This window comes from Danio rerio, chromosome 7 (assembly GCF_049306965.1).
Source record: "Danio rerio strain Tuebingen ecotype United States chromosome 7, GRCz12tu, whole genome shotgun sequence".
Lineage (NCBI taxonomy): Eukaryota > Metazoa > Chordata > Actinopteri > Cypriniformes > Danionidae > Danio > Danio rerio.
In genome coordinates, this window is record NC_133182.1 from 9,679,944 (window position 1) to 9,702,553 (window position 22,610).

A 22,610-nucleotide genomic window follows, 5' to 3' on the forward strand; every position below is an offset into this window, starting at 1 on the left:
TCTGTCTCTCTGTCTCTATGTTTGTCTGTCTTCATGTCACAAACAGACACAATGTTATCAATATGTGTAATTTTAGCCTTGAAAGAGACTAACATTAGTTTCTGACCGAAAATACATCTAATATATCGATCTATCTACACTGTAAAAAAAACCCTTATGCCACAAACTGACACAACATTATCGATACATGCAACTTTGGCCTTTAAAGGCATTCGTTTCTGACAGAAAAACCCGCGAAGACGAGCTGAACTCAACTTCAAATGAGTGACGTCGCTAATGAAACGTCAAAATAGAATGTGCGTTCCAGACCGCATGCGCGCGACAGTTTAACAATCAAAACTCACCGCGAGCACGGCGCGCTCCCGCTCCAGCAGATCGGCGAGTCTGTTTAATAACCTTCCGCGGCTCGACGCGTCCATCCTCCGCCACACCGAGCCTCTCTGACCCGCAGCTTTAGCAGCTTTCACCGCCTCATCCACATCAGCCTGAACAATCACAGCAGCATGTTAGACTACAGTGACAACAACCACGTGACATATCAAAGGTAAATCAATCAATTATAGCTATCATTAATTTAAAATTGCAGAATAATAGCGTGTAATATTGTTAACGAATCATTCCTGTATCAAAAGGCAAATCATAGTGAAGCTAAATAACAGGCCATGTATGCCTACATTAATTCTCAAATCATATTTATACCATAATAACAACAACATAAATCATTATCTGCAGGGAAAATCATTAATCATGCAACATAAAATAAACTCAAATCATTTTCATAAGCATATCTAGTTTAACAGTCTAATGAAAGGAATATAATTTGGACACACTTCACAATAAGGTTGCATTCCTGTTAATGTGTTTAGCTACACATTGACTACAATAACTACAGAGGTTATTAATTATATTTAATGTTAATTTAAATGTTTAGTAATGCATTATTTGAATAATTACGAGTTAACCAGTTAATACATTAGTTAGAAGAACTAACAAGCTTTAATTTCATTAAGCAATGTTCACAAAAATGCTGTAAATGTGTTGTTCATTGTTTGTGACCTATAATTTAATAGTATATCAGCTAAATACAATAATGTAATTGCATAAAACAAATAATACACTCTTTTACATGACAAACTCTAAAAATCTCATAGATATCATCAACAAAATGAGTTTATTTTCTTAACCAGATGTCATATATTTACATGATTAATTATAACTGTAATTAAAAATGACATGACAGATTGTAAATCTTTTTTTTTAATTGATTTAAATAGTCAAGTTCCTCTCACTTTATCCGCCTCCTCGATGTCGCAGATCTTGACACCTGTTGCCGGGTTGATTGTAGGAAACTGCTTCCCTTTGCTCGACGTGTGCCATTCGTTATTGATAAAAATCTGAAACAAATACGATTAAGATGTATTCGATGATTAAGATGATAAGATGTATTCGATGATCAAATAGATGAACAAGAATGACAAGATGATTATGAAAAGCTTTTCCAAACTATGAATAGAAACGTTTCAATAAATAAATACAAACTGTTAGTTCACCGACTCATCCATAAGGTATAAATAGAAATAACAAGTGCGTGTGTTTGTGTGTGTGTGTGTGACTATTTAGGTCAATAATCTGCCTACAAATATGATTTAATTATTTAAATATTTTTAAATATCTAGTTCATTAACACTGTCATTACAAAATGAATAAATGTGAAACATATGTAATTATGTAAATATCTAAAATAAAGTTTATTATAACTTAAATAAGTTCATTAACTTGCTTGTACACAAAATATGTGTTAACTTTTCCAAAATTTGAATTAAAGCAAACTATTAGATCACCGACTCCTCCACACACATGAATAGAAAGTGGTTTAGAAATGTAAAAAACATAATTAACATAATAACGTAAATAACATAAATAACACTATATATATATATATATATATATATATATGTGTGTGTGTGTGTGTGTGTGTGTATGTGTGTGTATCATTTAATACATATATGTGTAAATATTTAAATCATTAACCCATCTTCAAATATAGTTGAATACTTTAAAATAAAACAATAAGCTTTTTAATAAGTAAATAAATCTAAAAACAATATTTTAAAATTACAAAATAAAACATTAAATTGTAATTACAAAATAAACACCAAATATTATATAATTATATATTAAACAAGTTTATTAATGCGCCTGTACATAAAATACGTACAGGAATATGGAATAAATACATGAATAAATGAGTTTATTAACTTGCTTGTACACAAAATATGTATTAACATTTTTAAAATATGAATAAAAAAAGTTTAATAAAGGCAAACTATTAGATCACTGACTCCTCCACACATATGAATTGAAAGTTATTTACAAATGTTATATATATATATATATATATATATATATATATATATATATATATATATATATATATATATATATATATATATATATATATAGTTAGTTAGTTTAATTATTAGTAAAGTTATTTAATAGGTGTAAAAATGTAATAATTTCAAATAACGTTTAACATTGTAATTAAATAATTATAACTTAAATAAGTTTATTAATGCGCCTGCACATGAAATACGTACAGGAATATGAAAACATAACTATGCATCCCTCGTTTAAAACCTCTCAAATTAACCCACTTTCAAATGAATGTTTCTCAGTATAACTTGGCTATTACACTCAAATGACAGTGAACTGACCAGTAGGTTTTCCAAATCAGTATCGTGTTTATTGGTGCTCTTTAATCTTTGATCTATATCTAATATTTAGGTCATTAACCTGCAAATATGACCGAGAAATCTACAAACCTACAAATATGATTAAAAAAAAAAATAAGAAATTAAAAAATAAGAAAGAAAAAAAAAGAAATAAGAAAATTGAAATAAGGAAAAATGGAATAATTTTAAATATCCCGTTCATTAACACTGTCATTACAAAATGAAAAAAAAAACCCATCTAATTATGTAAATATGTAAAATAAAATGTATTAAAAATAAGCTAAATAAACTTAAATACGTTTATTAACTTGCTTGTGCAAAAAATATGTATTAACTATAAGATATAAATAAAAAATGTGTGCTTAAATAATAAAGCCCTTAACTCATCTACACATATTGAGTACTTTTAAATAAGAAATTAAGTTATTTAATAAGTAAAAAATTAATAATTTAAAGCTACGTTTAACATTATACAACTTAAACAAGTTTATTAATGTGCCTGTACATGAAATGCGCACAGGAATAGGAAATATGAAAACATGACAATGCATCCCTCGATTAAAACCACTCAAATTAACCTACTTCATTAATTATTTTTCAATAATAATTCACAAATATGATTAAGAAATATGGAAAACTTAATTCATTTAAATATCTAGTTAAGTAACACTGTCATTACAAAATCAATAAAACTAAGAAAATATCTATTATATAAAAATCTCAAATAAAATGAATTTAAAATAAGTTAAATAAACTTAAATATGTTTATTAACTTGCTTGTACACAAAATATGTATTAACTTCTATAAAATATGAATAAAAAGGTTTAATAATGGCAAACTATTAGATTACTGACTCCTCCACACAAATGAATTGAAAGTTGTTAAGTGCGTGTGTGTAAGTCCTTAACCCGTCTACAAATATGATTAAATAGTTTTAAATAACACAATAAGTTGTTTAATAAGTAAATAAGTAAAGATTTAATAATTGTAAATAATGTTTAATTATATAATTATTACTTTGAAAGGTTTATTAATGTGCCTGTACATTAAATGCGTACAGTAATATGGAATATGAAAGCATGATAATGCATCCCTCGTTTAAAACCACTCAAATTAACCTTCTTTCTAAATTTTTTTCTCAGTATAACTTGGTTATTATATTCATATGACAGTAAACTGATCAGTAGGATTTCCAAATCAGTATCTTGTTGCTCTTTAATTCACCAGAACAACTTTCTGAATATCTATATGTAATATTTAGGTCAGTAACCTGCCCACAAAAGTGATTAAGAAATTACGAGAAAAAAAAAGAATAATTATTAATATCTAGTTCATTAACACTGTCATTACAAAATAAAAATTTATATAATTATGTAAATATCTCAAATCAAATGTATTAAAAAAAGTTAAATTAACTTAAATACGCTTATTCACTTGCTTGTACACAAAACATGTATTAACTTATATGAAATATAAATAAAGAAGTTTAATAAAGGCAAACTATTAGATCACTGCCTCCTCTATGCATGAATAGTGTGTATATACTTGCTTGTGTGTGTAAATATTAAAGTCCTTAACTCATCTACAAATGATTAAATACATTTAAGTAACATAATAAGTTGTTTAATAAGTAAATAAATAAAGAGTTAATAATGTTAAATATTGTTTAACATTGTAATTATATAACTATGACTTAAATAAGTTTCTAAATGTGCCTGTACAAGAAATACGTACAGGAATGTGGAATATGAAAACATGACAATGCATCCCTTGATTAAAACCACTCAAATTAACCCACTTTCCAATTAATTTTTCTCAGTATAACTTGGTTATTATATTCATATGACAGTGAAATAATCAGTAGGTTTTTCCAAATCAGTATCTTGTTGATTGTTGCTCTTAAATTCACCAGAACAACTTTCTGAATATCTACATCTAATATTTAGGTCATTAACCTGCCCACAAAAGTGATTAAGAAATTAGGAAAAATGTAATCATTTTAAATATCTAGTTCATAAACACTGTCATTACATAAAAAGAAAACAAATATATACCTAATTATATAAATATCTCAAATAAAAAGTATTAAAAATAAGTTAAATAAACTTAAATGAGTTCATTAATTTGCTTGGACACAAAATATGCATTACCTTTAATAAAATATGAATAAAAAAAGTTTAAAGACAAACTATGAGATCACACATGCATGTGTGTGTAAATATCAAAGTCCTATTAAAGCCCCCATCTAAAAATATGATGAAATATTTTTTTAATAAAATATTAAGTTATTTAATAAGTAAATAAATAAAGATTTAATAATGTTAAATATTGTTTAACATTGTAATTATATAACTATAGCTTAAAAAAGTTTCTAAATGTGCCTGTACAAGAAATACGTACAGGAATGGGGAATATGAAAACATGACAATCGTTTAAAACCACTTAAATTAACCCACTTTCCAATTAATTTTTCTCAGTATAACTTGGTTATTATATTCATATGACAGTGAAATAATCAGTAGGTTTTTCCAAATCAGTATCTTGTTGATTGTTGCTCTTAAATTCACCAGAACAACTTTCTGAATATCTACATCTAATATTTAGGTCAGTAACCTGCCCACAAAAGTGATTAAGAAATTAGGAAAAATGTAATCATTTTAAATATCTAGTTCATAAACACTGTCATTACAAAAAAAGAAAACAAATATATACCTAATTATATAAATATCTCAAATAAAAAGTATTAAAAATAAGTTAAATAAACTTAAATGAGTTCATTAATGTGCTTGGACACAAAATATGCATTACCTTTAATAAAATATGAATAAAAAAAGTTTAAAGACAAACCGTTAGATCACACGTGCATGTGTGTGTAAATATTAAAGTCCTATTAAAGCCCCCATCTAAAAATATGATAAAATATTTTTTAAATAAAATATTAAGTTATTTAATAAGTAAATAAATAAAAATTTAATAATGTTAAATATTGTTTAACATTGTAATTATACAACTATAGCTTAAATAAGTTTCTAAATGTGCCTGTACAAGAAATACGTACAGGAATGGGGAATATGAAAACATGACAATGCATCCCTCGTTTAAAACCACTTAAATTAACCCACTTTTCAATTAATTTTTCCCAGTATAACTTGGTTATTATATTCATATGACAGTGAAATAATCAGTAGGATTTCCAAATCAGTATCTTGTTGATTGTTGCTCTTAAATTCACCAGAACAACTGTCTGAATATCTACATCTAATATTTAGGTCAGTAACCTGCCCACAAAAGTGATTAGGAAATGAGGAAAAATGTAATCATTTTAAATATCTAGTTCATAAACACTGTCATTACAAAAAAAGAAAACAAATATATACCTAATTATATAAATATCTCAAATAAAAAGTATTAAAAATAAGTTAAATAAACTTAAATGAGTTCATTAATTTGCTTGGACACAAAATATGCATTACCTTTAATAAAATATGAATAAAAAAAGTTTAAAGACAAACCGTTAGATCACACGTGCATGTGTGTGTAAATATCAAAGTCCTATTAAAGCCCCCATCTAAAAATATGATGAAATATTTTTTAAATAAAATATTAAGTTATTTAATAAGTAAATAAATAAAGATTTAATAATGTTAAATATTGTTTAACATTGTAATTATATAACTATAGCCTAAATAAGTTTCTAAATGTGCCTGTACAAGAAATACGTACAGGAATGGGGAATATGAAAACATGACAATCGTTTAAAACCACTCAAATTAACCCACTTTCCAATGAATTTTTCTCAGTATAACTTGGTTATTATATTCATATGACAGTGAAATAATCAGTAGGATTTCCAAATCAGTATCTTGTTGATTGTTGCTCTTAAATTCACCAGAACAACTTTCTGAATATCTACATCTAATATTTAGGTCAGTAACCTGCCCACAAAAGTGATTAAGAAATGAGGAAAAATGTAATAATTTTAAATATCTAGTTTATAAACACTGTCATTACATAAAAAGAAAAAATATATACCTAATTATATAAATATCTCAAATAAAATGTATTAAAAATAAGTTAAATAAACTTAAATGAGTTCATTAATTTGCTTGGACACAAAATATGCATTACCTTTAATAAAATATGAATAAAAAAAGTTTAAAGACAAACCGTTAGATCACACGTGCATGTGTGTGTAAATATTAAAGTACTATTAAAGCCCCCATCTAAAAATATGATAATAAAATATTTTAAAATATATTTCAAAAATAAAAGTTAAAATATAACTTAATAAAATATTAAGTTATTCAATAAGTAAATAAATAAAGATTTAATAATTTTAAATAATGTTTAACATTGTAATTATATAATCATACCTTAAATTTAATATTAAACTAATGTTCATGTACATGAAATGCGTACAGTAATATGCAATATGAAAACATGACAATGCATCCCTCGTTTAACACCACTCAAATTAACCTAATTATTTTTCCCATATGACAGTAAACTGATCAGTAGCTTCTAAATCGGTATCTTGTTTATTGTTGCTCTTTAATCCACCAGACCAACTTTCCTAATAAACTTTGCAAAAGTCATCAGCTTCTATATAAAGCTTTATTTTGAACAGCTGAAGTTGTATAACTCCTCAACAGGAATAGCAGAGTTTTACATTAGCAGCTTTACTGTACCTTAGTGTGTTTGATCTCAGTGATCTTCACAGGTTGAGGCAGAGGTGGAGGGGACGTGTTTCGAGAGTCCCCATTCTCTATAGTCCCGTTCTGTGCCATAGCAATGAAGAAGAAGAAGAAGTGCTGTAGAGTAGATTATTGTGTGGACTGAACATGATTCCACATCCAGCAGACACTTTATAAGAAGTTTTTGAAAGGTCCTCCCCTTCAGGCAAGTCTGTTCTCCGCCTACCATGACAAACACAGTCCCACCTGCCAGTGAATCAGCCATTTAGACACCAAACATGCTGTTTTCCAGATCCGCCTTTCCTTTGGGAAGCCTCCGCAGATCAGGCTGTGGAAAACCGCTGCGCTTTTGGAATGTTTTTGCGATCCTCTAAAGTGATTGGCTGTGTCTTTACGGCAGGCACCCGGAGGTAATGAGTGTGAATTAATTGTCCGGCAATATTTACATTGTAACACGGCGTCTTTGATCTGCTGGCGGCGGGACGGATTGGAGGCGACGGCGGGCCGGGCATCAGATGGGCCAAGGTGTGATGCGTTCTGATGTTCATCTCGAAGTTGGTTTTTGCACCTGGGCCTGGTGAAGTTGAGTGGAGTTGAATACGTGCAAACAAATGCTTTTGTTCGGCGGGACAAAGACTTTCCCAGCTTTGGGCTCATACTCGGACACTGTTGCCATTGTTTCCCCTCCATTGCTTCTTGTCACTCTTCTTGTCAAAGTTTAATTAGGACAACGAGCTCTCGCGGGCCCATTTCTCACTTCAGCAGCTTTCTAAACACGTCCTAATGAGGGCAAGGCTCAGAGAGAGAGAGAGAGAGAGAGAAAGAGAGAGGCAGAACAAGAAGAAACATGTTGCAATGTAAAAACGCAATGAAAAGAATTGTGATATTTAAGTCAGGTTTATTCATATAGAGCTTTATACGGTTTAGCCCGGTTCAAAACAGCTTCATAGGAACAAAAGAGAATTGCTGCATCAAATATGAGGAAATTACAAAGTAAATTCAAATCATATTTGATTTAGAGTATTTTTGCGAGTTGCTTTTGAAGTGTCACATTAACAAATTGATTGTGCTTACTTCAATTATGAGGCAAATTAGCATTTTTGCAGATCTAAAAAGACAATAGTGACGTTATTCGGCTCATTTAAGTTCACTGTTGATTCAGATCTGATCAATAACAGTGTCGATTTTTGCAAAACTCAGCTATAAAACGGATTGGCAGCTCTAAAAAGACGATCTAGTTTGTGTCATTCAGCTCAAATAAGAAAGAACGAGAAGAAACATGTTGCAATGCAAAAATATAAAGTATAAAAATATAAAGAATTGTGATAATTAAGTCACATTCATTCATATATAACAGGGGTCACCAATCTCGGTCCTGGAGGGCCGGTGTCCCTGCAGGTTTTGGCTCCAACTTGCTTCAACACACCTGCTTGAATGTTTTAAGTATACCTAGTAAGACCTTGATTAGCTTGTTCAGGTGTGTTTGATTAGGGTTGGAGCTAAGATCTGTTGGACACCGGCCCTCCAGGAACAAGTTTGTTGACCCCTGATATAGAGCTTTATACGGTTCAAAACAGCTTCACAGAAGCAAAAGAGATTCACTTTATTAAATAAGAGAAAATTCGTATGACATTCAGATCAGATTTGAATTAGCATATTTGTGAGTCGCTTTTGTAGCGTCACATTAATTAAAAGGCAAATTATCATTTTTTGCAGATTTAAAAAGACAATTGTGACGTTATTCGGCTTATTTCAGTTCAGTGTTGATTCAGATCTGATCAATAACTATCAACTCTAAAAAGCTCAGCTATAAAACAGATTCACAACTCTAAAAAGACAATATAGTTAGTGTTATTCAGCTTAAGTAAATTCAGTAGGAATTCAATTCAATCAAAGCATCGATGTTGCAGAATGAGAAGAAATGTATTGCAATGGAAAAATGCAGTGAAAAGAATTGTGATATTTAAGTCACATTTATTCATATAGAGCTTTATACAAAACAGTATTTGTCAGTCACTTTTTGGATAAATGTGAATGTCATGGCATACTTATAAACAGGATTAATTAAAGAGTCTTCAATTAGTAGGCAAATTATTATTTTTGCAGATCTAAAAAGACAATAGTGTCATTATTCGGCTCATGTTAGTTCAATGTTGATACAGATCTGATCAATAACAGGCACAATTCTTGCAAAACTCAATAATAAAACATATTCAGGGCTCTAAAACGACAATATAGTTTTGTTATTTAGCTCAAATAAATTCACTATGAATTCAATTCAATAAATGCATGGATATTGCAGAGTTTGCCACAGTATAAAAAATCCAACTTATAAATTTACTCGGTTTAAAGTTGTAAGTTGGGTGGAGATTTTTTTGAGCTTGAATTAACCCATAAAAACAATTTAACTGCATGTTTGTTCAGTGAAAGTAAAAAAATGAGTTGAGTAGACTTTGAATTTTGATTTCTTTATTTGAGCATTTACCACTGTAAAAAAAAAAAAGTTGAGTTAACTTAAATTTTTAAAGCAACTGGCTGCAAAGAACTTTTGAGTTTATTAAGCTTTAGTGGTTGAAGTTGTGCTGGATTATCAGATAAAGTATACTTCACTTTAAAAGACAGCCTTTTCAGTCAACTTAAAAACATTATTTGGCACAAGTTCAACCACTGAAGCTTAATAAACTCAAAATTTCATGCAGCAGGTTGCTCTTTAAATGTTTAAGTCAACTCAACTTTTTATTTTTTACAGTGCAGTTATTAAATGTAAATAATTCAGCTTTGTTTCTAGCAGGTTCATACCAATAAATTATCTCACAAGCAAATGGGTACATTTTACGTTTTGTCAAATTAGTGGCTAATTCATACAAATTAATACGAGTTCAGTCATCCAAAAATGTAAGATTTTTAAAAGGAGGTCTGGTACCAAACTCCACCCCTAACCCCAACACTGAAAAATTATTTCCTGGATTTACAATTTTTTAAAGGTAAGTGGTTGCAAACAGTTTTAATGGACTGAAAGAAAATGGATTTAGTAATGTTCAATTCAGCCAATACAAATAGTTTGCAACTATTAAAAAAATCTAATGAATCAGTTTTTTCAGTGAACCATCATTGGGGGATGAGCAAATCATACTAAATTGTACAAATGCGAAATATCAGAGTCGAAGCAAGTAAAGTGAATCAAAAGAGATCTTTAGGTCCTCTAAAAATACTCAAATGTTTTATATATAAATATATAGTTGAAGTCAGAATTATTTCCTTTTTAAATATTTCCCAAATGATGATTAACAGAGCAAGGAAATTTTCACACTATGTCTGATAATATTTTTTCTTCTGGAGAAAGTCTTATTTGCTTTATTTAGGCTAGAATAAAAGCAGTTTTACATTTTTTCATGACCATTTTAGGGTCAATATTGCTCCTTTAAGGTATATATTTTTTTAATATATACATTAACTTGCTTAATTACCCTAACCTTCCTAGTTAACCTAATTAAGCTAGTTAAGCCTTTAAATGTCACTTAAAGCTGTATAGAAGTGTCTTGAAAAATATCAAGTCAAATATTATTTACTGTCATCATGGCAAAGATAAAATAAATCAGTTTTTAGAAATGAGTTAAAACTATCATGATTAGAAATGTGTTGAAAAAAATGTTCTCTTCCTTAAATTTAGGAAAAAAATAAACAGGGGGGGCTAATAATTCTGCCTTTAACTATATATATATATATATATATATATATATATATATATATATATATATATATATATATATATATATATATATATATATATATATATATATATACACACACACAACAGTACTGTTTGGTTCTCGAATCTGATTGGCTGATAGCCGTGCGATATTCTGCAATATCAGAACTCCTACAGCCTCTTTACTCAACTGTTTTACTGTCAGCTTATGATTTGAATCCAATGTGGAAGAAAGTAGTTCCTCATACAAAAGGGTTTTTGAAACTCTCTGTGTTTGATTTTCCTTTTATATATACAATTATGCCATCAAACTGTTGTATAAACGCAATATCACACTCGTAGCAGTGCGATATGGCTATATATCGGCACTGGTGGGGGCACTAAGGCACTCGGCCTGCGCTCACTGCTACTTGTGTGATATTGCTCATATATATATATATATATATATATATATATATATATATATATATATATATATATATATATATATAGATAGATAGATAGATAGATAGATAGATAGATAGATAGATAGATAGATAGATAGATAGATAGATAGATAGATAGATAGATAGATAGATAGATAGCAATTTGCATCATTTTTTCTCATAGATTATTTGCAGTGTATCATGTAATTCACTGTAGTTCCTTCCCTCAGTAAATCAGTTAATTTGACAGTTTTGTATATTTGTCTGCTCACTGTGTCATTATCCAGCTCACTTCAAGTCAAATTTGGTTCACGTTGACAGAAAAGAGCAAAATTTGGTTCATCCACTAGCCATCAAATCCAACCGTGTTCACTTTTGATCAGCGGCTGTCAGTGGTGAAGGGTTTGAGCTGGTGGGAAAGCAGAGGCAGGTGCTGGTCCTCCAGGCTCCGCTGCTCTGCTTAATTGGCGTTCAACACCTTCTAAATGAAGGTCAGGGATCTTCTGAGCTCCAGACTTCAGGCGCGTTTAGCAGCATTACCCCGCTAATGCTAATGAGCGCATCCTCAAAGAAACGCAGACACTTCCCTCAACACAGCTCAATGAAAGCGCACAAGACTGACAACAATGCTGAGATTTAACTGAAGACAACAGGTGCTCCAACTACTGAAAACACACACATACACACTTCATATCAAGTAATGCATGAAAGCTTTTTCAAACAATACATCGTGAGCTCGTATAAATGACAATATTCCCAGAGATTATGTACCGTTGTTCTTATGTGGGATTTGAATAAATCTCTAACACTATTAACTTTGGCTCATTCACACCCTGAGATTACCGACAGATGCTTTACTTTTTTAAACTACTTCATTTACTTAAACCATTAGTTTTATGAGGGGTTAAACAATATATCGTGGTACAATTTAATGCAATACAAAAATGTCACAATATGCATCGTGGCCTTATGACAATTTTATTGCAATATGACATCTATTTTCTTTTATTGGTTGAGCTACATTCCACCTGCTGTCACATGCATTAGTGATGGGAAGTTCGGATCATTTTACTGACTCGGATCTATGAGTCTCGTTCATCAAGATGAACGAATCTTTTTTCGAGTCATTTCGTTCATTTGGTTCAATTTGCCAAAATATTATTAAAATGTTACGAATTGCTTCCAAACACATCTACAACTAGCCCAAAAGGTTGATCACACGATCAATAAGTCATAAATAGAAAACTATAAGAAGGAGAAAATAATCATTCAATGTTTACCTGCTCTTTTGTCTATGAAGGGATTGTTGTCTCTTTGCTTAGCTCACCTCTTCATGTCTTCAAATATCAGTGGTTCGTTCACGTTACACTGACAGTCACATATAATCTTAACCAAAGTAAACAGTGTGAGTCAATAGGAGCCATGATAATTAGTTCACCTTTCAATTCAATTCTTTTTCCAGCTCTAAACACATATGATTGGCCTGTGATGAACGAATGACTCAGACCCGATAGAGGACTCGAGAGATGAACGGATCAATTCTTTTTCCGGCTCTAAACGCATATGATTGGCCTGTGATGAACGAATGACTCAGACCCGATAGAGGACTCGAGAGATGAACGGATCAATTCTTTTTCCGGCTCTAAACACATATGATTGGCCTGTGATGAACGAATGACTCAGACCCGATAGAGGACTCAAGAGATGAACGGATCAATTCTTTTTCCGGCTCTAAACACATATGATTGGCCTGTGATGAACGAATGACTCAGACCCGATAGAGGACTCGAGAGATGAACGGATCAATTCTTTTTCCGGCTCTAAACGCATATGATTGGCCTGTGATGAACGAATGACACAGACCCGATAGAGGACTCGAGAGATGAACGGATTAATTCTTTTTCCGGCTCTAAACGCATATGATTGGCCTGTGATGAACGAATGACACAGACCCGATAGAGGACTCGAGAGATGAACGGATTAATTCTTTTTCCGGCTCTAAACGCATATGATTGGCTTTTGCCTTTCCGCGATGAACGACTCAAAAGACTTGAAATGAACGATACCACCTGCACAAATGTGCGCATGCGCGGATGATTGAATCACTCCCTGAGAGGACTCGTAGTTCCCGAGTCATATTGAAGATTCATTCAAAATGAACGAATCGTTCATGAACGACCCATCACTAACATGCATTCAGATTGCTTGAACTAGCAGCAGTAGTAGGCCAATATGAGTGGAGCTAAAATAGAGGATGTCTCGTCCTCTTATAAGCCCAACATCTGGCAACATTTTGTTTTTTTCAGTTACTGAAGAGGACGAGAAAATATTGAATATATTGAAGATTATAACTATTAATAAAAATCATTCATTTATTTAGTATTATGGCATTATTTTCTACAGTTATTAGAATTAGAGCTTCTTTTTTTTTCTTTTGGAGATCAGAGAGGGCAGCGAGGAGGAGCAGTGATCCTCAGAAAACTCCCTCCAGGTGTCCAAAGGCCACACAAAGAGCCTTTTCACTAAATAAAGAGTGCTCAGGCTTGTTGCAAAATATACTGGATAAAAGCGAAGCAAACAAGCACATATGATTATATTCTGCTGCACCGACTGAGACCTGCTGCACAAAACCCACCATGTATGAAGACATACCTTTAAATAGGGCTGTCCTTTCAGATGGATAGATAGACAAACAGATAAATAGTGTAATGTGTAAACATGTTGGATAGATGGATGGATGGAGAGACAGACAGACAGACAAACAGACAGTACGTCACTTGGACAGGACAGGGACTGTAACATAAATTTTCCAAAGGCACCCCTGAGGCATGGAGCAGAGGCAGTCCTTGGGCATGGAGCTGAGGGGTACCTGAAGAGTAGATCTGAGGCAGGCCTGGAGAGTGGAGCAGTAACAGTGGATCAGGAGCCACTGGGTCAGTAGGCACTGACAGGTTCAAAAACCCTGGTGGATCAGGAGGGTCTGGGTCAGCAGGCACTGGCAGGTCAGACAACCCTGGAGGATCAGTAGAGTCTGGGTCAGGAGACACTGGCAGGTCAGTCAACCCCGGTGGATCAGGAGGTTTTGAGTCAAGAGGCATCGGCAGGTCAGACAATCCCAGTGAGTCAGAAGGCTTAGGTATGTGCCACAGCTTTGACTGAAAGGTCATTTGGCTCTGGCGACACTAGGAGGTCACATGACTCTGGCGACACTAGGAGGTCACAAGACTCTGGCGACACTAGGAGGTCACACGACTCTGGCGACACTAGGAGGTCACACGACTCTGGCGACACTAGGAGGTCACACGACTTTGGCGACACTAGGAGGTCACACGACTCTGGCGACACTAGGAGGTCACACGACTTTGGCGACACTAGGAGGTCACACGACTTTGGCAATACTAGGAGGTCAGACGGCTCTAGCAGCATTGGGAGGTCACACGACTCTGGCGACACTAGGAGGTCACACGACTATGCCGACACTAGGAGGTCACACGACTGTGCCGACACTAGGAGGTCACACGACTGTGCCGACACTAGGAGGTCACACGACTCTGGCGACACTAGGAGGTCACACGACTCTGGCGACACTAGGAGGTCACACGACTCTGGCGACACTAGGAGGTCACACGACTCTGGCGACACTAGGAGGTCACACGACTCTGGCGACACTAGGAGGTCACACGACTCTGGCGACACTAGGAGGTCACACGACTCTGGCGACACTAGGAGGTCACACGACTCTGGCGACACTAGGAGGTCACACGACTCTAGGAGGTCACACGACTCTGGCGACACTAGGAGGTCACACGACTCTGGCGACACTAGGAGGTCACACGACTCTGGCGACATTAGGAGGTCACACGACTCTGGCGACACTAGGAGGTCACACGACTCTGGCGACACTAGGAGGTCACACGACTCTGGCGACACTAGGAGGTCACACGACTCTGGCGACACTAGGAGGTCACACGACTCTGGCGACACTAGGAGGTCACACGACTCTGGCGACACTAGGAGGTCACACGACTTTGGCGACACTAGGAGGTCACACGACTCTGGCGACACTAGGAGGTCACACGACTTTGGCGACACTAGGAGGTCACACGACTTTGGCAATACTAGGAGGTCACATGGCTCTAGCAGCACTGGGAGGTCACGATTCTGGTAGCCATTTGTAAGATTCTGGTGGCAGCTCTGGCACCCATTCAGGGAACTTTGGTGTATCTGACGCCTATTCAGGGATCTGTGGGTGATCTGACACCTTTTCTGAGAACTTGTTGGATCTGGTAACCATTTGGGAAACTCTGGTAAATCTGGCGCCTAGGATCTCAGGCTGGAGTAATGTAGACACATGCTGAAGTTGCTTGAACGCATATGGGAGTCAGAGTTGAGGAGGATAAATGCATCAAGTAAGCTTGGGGAGCTGTAGACAAGAAGCCATGTGGGTGAAGTGGTTTGGTGGTAATTCTATCCAGTCCCGCTCCTCGCGAGTCTCACTGTGACTTGCCTCCTCCCTAATACAATTTAGGAATCTCTTCCTTCTCAACTACTGCTACTGTGAATGGGTATCTGCAGAAATTTAAAACAAAGTCAATATATTGACCTTAAGACCAATAAAGGTTTTCCTCGGGCAGACTTTCTAATGTGAAAGTCAAATTCACTCCAAAGAAAGGTCTTTTATGGCTGTCTTGTCCAGAGGGACGGGAGGCTTAGTTCTTCAAATTTCTCCACATCTTTCTCCACTGGGCGTCTGTCACCATGCATTAGCATTTGGCCAGTTTTTCTGTTACGTCTAAACATGTAGTACTGTATGAATGAAGAGATGAAGAATCCAAATGTAGCAGGAAAAATACGACATTCATGAAATTGTACGAGTTTTCCATGGCTGTGAGATGCTTGAGTTCAGTCGATGAGGAGGTCGCGGTTAAGCCTCGTCAACCCGATCTGACCAATGATCATCTCCTCACTGTTTTGAAAACACTGAAACTTACAATAGTCAGCAGGAGGAAGAGCATAGTTTATTCAGCAGTGTGTTTGTGTTGTATCTGTTGCTACCGAGAGCTGCTTTTAACACATCGCTGCTCTGTTTGCACGCATCACATAATTATGTGTCCTGCATAAAATTATATAATCTGCCAAACCACTCTAAATGTGATATGACCATAACATATGCATGAGACTATTAAAAACATCACTTAGACTCATTAAGTCTTGATTTTTTTATACATATGGAGTCTCGCATTTCTTTTGTCATAACATTTTAGGAGATTTTAAACAGAGACAAAGTTGCTGAGGTGTCTGTTGAAACATATATTGTTTTGAACTGAGAGAGTGTGTCTGAGCCTTGGAGATTACCAGGAAAGCTATTACAGAGTTGAGGAGCCATATATAAGAAGGCTCGACCTCCTTTAGTGGACTTTGCTATGCTTGGTACAACAAGAAGTCCTAGGTTTTGAGATCCAAATTTAAGACACCGTTGGTTGTTTAATTTAATTGGTGATTCCAAAAATGAAATTGAATCCTGTCAGGAAACTTCCTGGATGTTCTTTATCCCTTACAAATGCATGTTGCAGCTGCACGTAGGACATGTCAGAATCCCTCTTTTGCTATTTAAAGGATGGGAATAAAGGTTGGTGGGCCCAGCGCATGGTTTTAAATTGGCTGTCATTATTCTCTTTTAAACTAAATTTAAGAGACTTGTTGTTGCTTAATTTTATTGGTGATTCCAAATATGAAATTTAATCGTACGTTAAGCAAACCGTTTCTGAGAATTGAATGTTTCCCCCTTCAAAAACAATGCCTGAGAGGCGTTTCAAAGATGGTCGCAGAGTAAAAGGACTTGCCTTAAAGAGACAAAAAGTGCCTGGTGTAATAAGACAGGAATAGTGTCCTACTGGTGGTTTGTCAAGCCTACTCACCTGTAGGGAACAAAATCATGCATCATAACATTATGTGATGTATTGAGCGTATGCTTTACTAAAAAGATAGGCCTTTAATCTTGTTTTGAACTGTGAGAGTGTGACTGAGCCTCAAACATTATCAGGAAGGCTATTCCAGAGTTTAGGAGCCATATATGAAAAGGCTCGACCTCCTTTAGTAGACTTTGCTATTATGGGTACTAGAAGAAGTCCTGAGTTTTGAGATCTAAATTTAAGAGACTGTTGTTGTTTAGTTTTATTGTTGATTCTAAAAACGAAATTGAATCGCGTCAGGCTGTTGATAAGCCTGTCGGGGTTTATTCTGCGATAACCCTTTGAATGCACTTTATCCTTTACAAACGCTTATCAGAGCTGCACTTGATGGACATGTCAGAATTTATGTTTTGCGATTTTAAGGATGGGGAAAAAAGGTTGGTGTGCCCAGTACATGCTCTAAAATAGCTGTCATGATTCTGTTTCAAATTAAACTTAAGAGACTTTTGTTGCTTAATTTTATTTGTGATTCCAAATATAAAATTTAACTGTAAATTTAGCAAACCGTTTTTAATAATTACATGTTTCCCCCTTCAAAAACAAAGCCCGAGAGGCGTTTCAAAGATGGCCGCAGAGTGCCTGGTGTAATAAGACAGGAACAGTGTCCTACTGGTGGTTTGTCAAGCCTACTCGCCTGTAGGGAACACAATCATGCCTTATACCGTTATGTGATGTATTGAGTGTATGGTTTACTAAAAAGATAGGCCTTTAATCTTGTTTTGAACTGCGAGAGTGTGTCTGAGCCTTGGACTTTATCAGGAAGGCTATTCCAGAGTGTAGGAGCCATATATGAGAAGGCTCGACCTCCTTTAGTGGACTTTGCTATGCTTAGTACTACAAGAGGTCCTGAGTTTTGAGATCTGAATTTAAGACATTGTTGTTTAGTTTTATGGGTGATTCCAATTCTGAAATTTAATCGTAAGCTTAGCAAACAGTGTCTGAGAATTTGATGTTTCCCCATTCAAAAACAATACCTGAGAGAAATTTCAAAGACGGCTACAGTGAAATGACTTGCCATAAAGAGATTTTAAAAGAACACAGAGTATGTCAACCCCCAGAACTATAGGAAACCAATCAGGCACACCTTAGCAACCAATCAGAAACACCCTAGCAACCAATCAGAAACAACCTGGCAAGCACCCAAACCCTGGCTAAGTAATTGATATCGGTTTGGAGTTATTGTAAATGTGTGTGTGTGTGTGTGTGTGTGTGTGTGAAAAGCTCTTCTTTTGTATCATCTACTCTTTGAAGTGAACTGTGATCCAGACTCTGCTGTCTCTCAGTCTCCAACAGCAGGTTTGCTCCATCACTGCTATAGTGAGAGAAGCGCTTTGTGCACAAGATCACAGCAATTTGCAAGCTCATTGAGGAAAACTGTCCAACAAAAGAACCTTAGATATAACGTCAGTCATCGGCGAGTTTCTCCACTCCAGGCTCGCGTTTCATACTTGATGAAACGACCTGCTTGTGGACGGTTTGCTGAAATTGCAGTATTAGCTTCTCTCTCACGTCTTTTTTACTGTCACAACGTAATAAAAAAAATTTGATGGAAGTTTATGTTATGTTTTGTAAAACTGCACAGCAGTATAATATGCGGTTCAAATCATTTATGATTGAATTGACTTTGTCGGAAGGGGTTTTTAGGGTTATGGTGCACTGACTTGGTCAAAAATAGAATCAGTTTATTAAGCTGATTGGATGTAGTCAAGTACATACCTGTCAACCCTCCCGTTTTTCCCGAGATTCTCCCGTATTTTACTGTTCTATCCCGCTATCATCCCGTAAAGGTATTTTCCCGTATTTCTCCCTCATTTTCAGTCTTTCTCTAAACAGCCGAGCCTCCCTATACGCAACCCATACCGCCAAACCAACAGGGGGCGCCCCATGCTCTAAAACGTGAGTCTTCTGTGCTTTCGCTTTGTTTAGGAATGAAAACACTTATAAATAAATACTAAAAACGGCGCGCTTCCATTTCCTTTTGATTACAGGTGCCGTCACCTCTCCTATACAATCCTCAAAACAGTCATATAATGGTGCGTGACTGTCAGCTGACGTGCTCCAAAGTGATAAACAGACGCTGTTTCCCAAACGGATTCTGTACACGCAATTTGAAGCGGAGAAGGTCTGGCTTTTGGGTGCTTGTTTAAACAGACATACACAAATTATAAATCATAATAATAACATATAAGGATGTCAATCTTGGTGGGTTTTTTTTCCTCAAACACAACTAATTTCATCTTAAATGAGCATAAAATGTAAGGAAAGCAGTCGAATTCTTTCAGTATAATGTTAGATGTGTGCATTTTTAAAGTGACACCTGTTATTTAATGTAATAAAAAAATCTCAATAAATGAGAGATTCATTCTTTTCTCTTTAATCAGAATGTGTAAGTTACAGTGGAGAAACGGCTAATGAGATGTGATAGCTTGATTCTATGTCATTGTAATAGCTATTAATTTTAATAAGCTGAACTGTTTGCTAATGTATTTGCTGCTAATGTATATATTTATTTTTCTTTTGTTAATAATAATTGTAAAACATATTACTGTCTATTTAACTGTTTATTTACTATGAAACAGCTCCAAATTAACATATTTAATAATTTGGGGATTTTTAGGGGGGGGGGGGGGGGGGTTAAATCCCTTATTATGGTGGGCATATTCCTTATTTTCGCATCCCAATGTTGACAGATATGGTCAAGTAGGCATTTCATTCAGAAATATCTGGAAAAGGGTTTGGGAAGAGTTACTAAAGCCTAACAAACTCCTCCTGCTCACCATTTCTGACAGCTGGAGGGGCGTGGCTTAGTATGTTGGCCACTCCCAATACCTCAGACAGACTTCATCTGGGAATTAAACTGAAAACAAACAGGAAGCGCATATTCAGATTTCAATTAAAGATCACAAGAGCAAACTGTTGTTTCTTTTCTTAATGACATGCACAGATGAATTGTTCACCAGAAAACTAGCAATGTGAGCTAACCAAATCAACATGGTTTTGATTTCATGTGTACTTTAACCCTAGTTCTGTGTTAACATCCCGCACCTTACTTTAGTGTTCCCAGTCAAATTTGACCGACTTGTTTTTACTGCTCTTATATTAGCACAAAAATCTATTTTTAACCAGCAATTTTTTTATTTAACATTCTTTAGCTGTGAACAATGTCTCAACATGGTGTTAGCATGAATTTAGAGGAACTAGACATAAAAAAAAACTGCAGGGGAAAAGTACAAACAGGCACTGATAATATATTACAAATAACCAATAGATGACAGAAATGAAAATACTTTGTTTCATTACTAATAGACAGCTCGCTTAAATAACTATCACAGGGTCTGACTAAAGAAATCGAAATTTCAATCCATCTAAATGATTTATGTCACTCCGCTGCTCATCCGTTTGCACTGGCTGCCAGTTGCTGCTCGCATCAAATTCAAAGCTCTGATGTTTGCCTACAAAGTGACTTCTGGCCTAGCACCTTCTTATCTGCTCTCACTTCTGCAGATCTATGTGCCCTCCAGAAACTTGCGTTCTGTGAATGAACGTCGCCTCGTGGTTCCATTCCAAAGAGGGAAGAAATCACTTTCGCGAACGCTCACGCTCAATCTGCCCAGTTGGTGGAATGAACTCCCTAACTGCATCAGAACAGCAGAGTCACTCGCTACTTTCAAGAAACGACTAAAAACTCAACTATTTAGTCTCCACTACACTTCCTAATCTGCAATTGCCTCTCTGAATATCACACTAACTGTACCCCAAAAAAAAAAAAAACTAATACTACTAATACTTCCCTTCTTAGACTTTACAGACCTGAAACTTGCCTATAGCACTTATTCATTGTTGCTCTTAGTTGTGTAAATTGCTTCCTTGTCCTCATTTGTAAGTCGCTTTGGATAAAAGCGTCTGCTAAATGACTAAATGTAAATTTATCAACCACCACACATAGACTGTAAAAGATATGGACGTTGTATCCGTGACGTCACCCATAGGTTTCTAAAGAGCGCAAAAGAAGCCACAAGTAGGCGTGACCAACTGTCGCCATTTTGTTCGCGCGTCATCACACCCACGGCGGGAAACCAAACAAGGGCAAAGAGGCGGAGAGTGAGTGGAGCTACAAACGCATGCTGGCATTTAGCTTGGACCTGGTTAAGACACACTTTACTTTGGGAGAAATGCTTAATACTTTATCACCTGTGACTCGTTTGTATTCTGACCACTTGTGCTTGGTATGTTACCCTGATGAAGGCAGACTTCTGCCGAAACTCGTAGGTTTTTAGAGATTTTGCCATGTGAATAAAGGCTTTTTAATTTTTTCACTTTACTCGAGTGCCTTGGACTGATTCTTGTTGCAATATCAATAAAGTATTTAGACTTGTAAAAACACTGCTGTAATACATTGAGCCACTAAACATTGTTCTTATGACATTTTTCAAAAGGAGGAAAACGTAAATTACTTCCAAACACTTCAGATATAGTCTGTGTTAGTTAATGTAAGACTATTAATGAAATCCAGCAAAACACTGCATGACAACGCTTCAGATGACTGTTCTAGAGCCTACAGCTAATCAATTCGTTTTATTCTGGAGTGCTTTAGCTCTAAATATAAATAGAAACGATAAATGATCTTAAATAAAACAAATACATGTATAGAGATGGTATATAAGTATATAACTTTACTCACATGGGAAACGGAGGCCACGTGAATGGTTTGTGAGCACAATTAAGTGCACTCAGCATGCCATCTAATAATAGTAGGAAACAAGTCCAAAAGGCAGTTGACTGTGTAAAGCCACACAAAACAACACAGAAATACGATAAATATGCCGAGTTCAGTGGCTAATCTGCAGGATTCAGCTGAGGTGACGTGACGGCGACCAACGAGACCAAGCACCTAGCACCTAGCACCTAACACCCTTAATTATGCAAACTTAATATAACTTAATATAAAGGAAACGGATGAGTTATAATAAAATTCACCCCCTCACAGTTGTCATGAAGGGTAATATTAGCTGTATTAACCAAAATCTTTTTTGTACCAGGCTGTAAACACCTTTTTTTCTGCTGTAAAGTTGGCCAT

General features: G+C 35.0%; 2 protein-coding genes across 3 annotated transcripts in view; one reads left to right on the forward strand and one right to left on the reverse strand.

The window, feature by feature from the left end:
• aldh1a3 (aldehyde dehydrogenase 1 family, member A3) overlaps positions 1-7,576 on the reverse strand; it is a 145,511-nt gene extending 137,935 nt beyond the window's left edge. The window contains exons 1-3 of one of the 2 annotated variants that reach the window (XR_012382525.1): positions 7,422-7,576; positions 1,290-1,394; positions 345-485 (exon numbers count right to left, since the gene is read on the reverse strand). Coding sequence is in view for 1 of the 2 variants with exons in the window: in NM_001044745.1 (NP_001038210.1) it covers positions 345-485; positions 1,290-1,394; positions 7,422-7,520 (345 nt within the window). In the remaining variant the exon portion in view is untranslated. 2 annotated transcript variants of the gene reach the window in all.
• On the forward strand, positions 321-16,220 carry LOC141375297 (uncharacterized). Its single transcript, XM_073908073.1, has 3 exons — positions 321-544; positions 11,849-12,258; positions 13,024-16,220. The coding sequence occupies exon 3, from the start codon at positions 14,756-14,758 to the stop codon at positions 15,737-15,739; it is 984 nt and encodes a 327-aa protein (XP_073764174.1). The 5' UTR covers positions 321-544; positions 11,849-12,258; positions 13,024-14,755; the 3' UTR covers positions 15,740-16,220.
• Positions 16,221-22,610: the final 6,390 nt, after the last annotated feature.

Excerpts from the sequence above, each read along its gene's own strand:
- LOC141375297 (XM_073908073.1), top strand. The coding sequence starts at position 14,756 with ATGACTCTGGCGACACTAGGAGGTCACAAGACTCTGGCGACACTAGGA.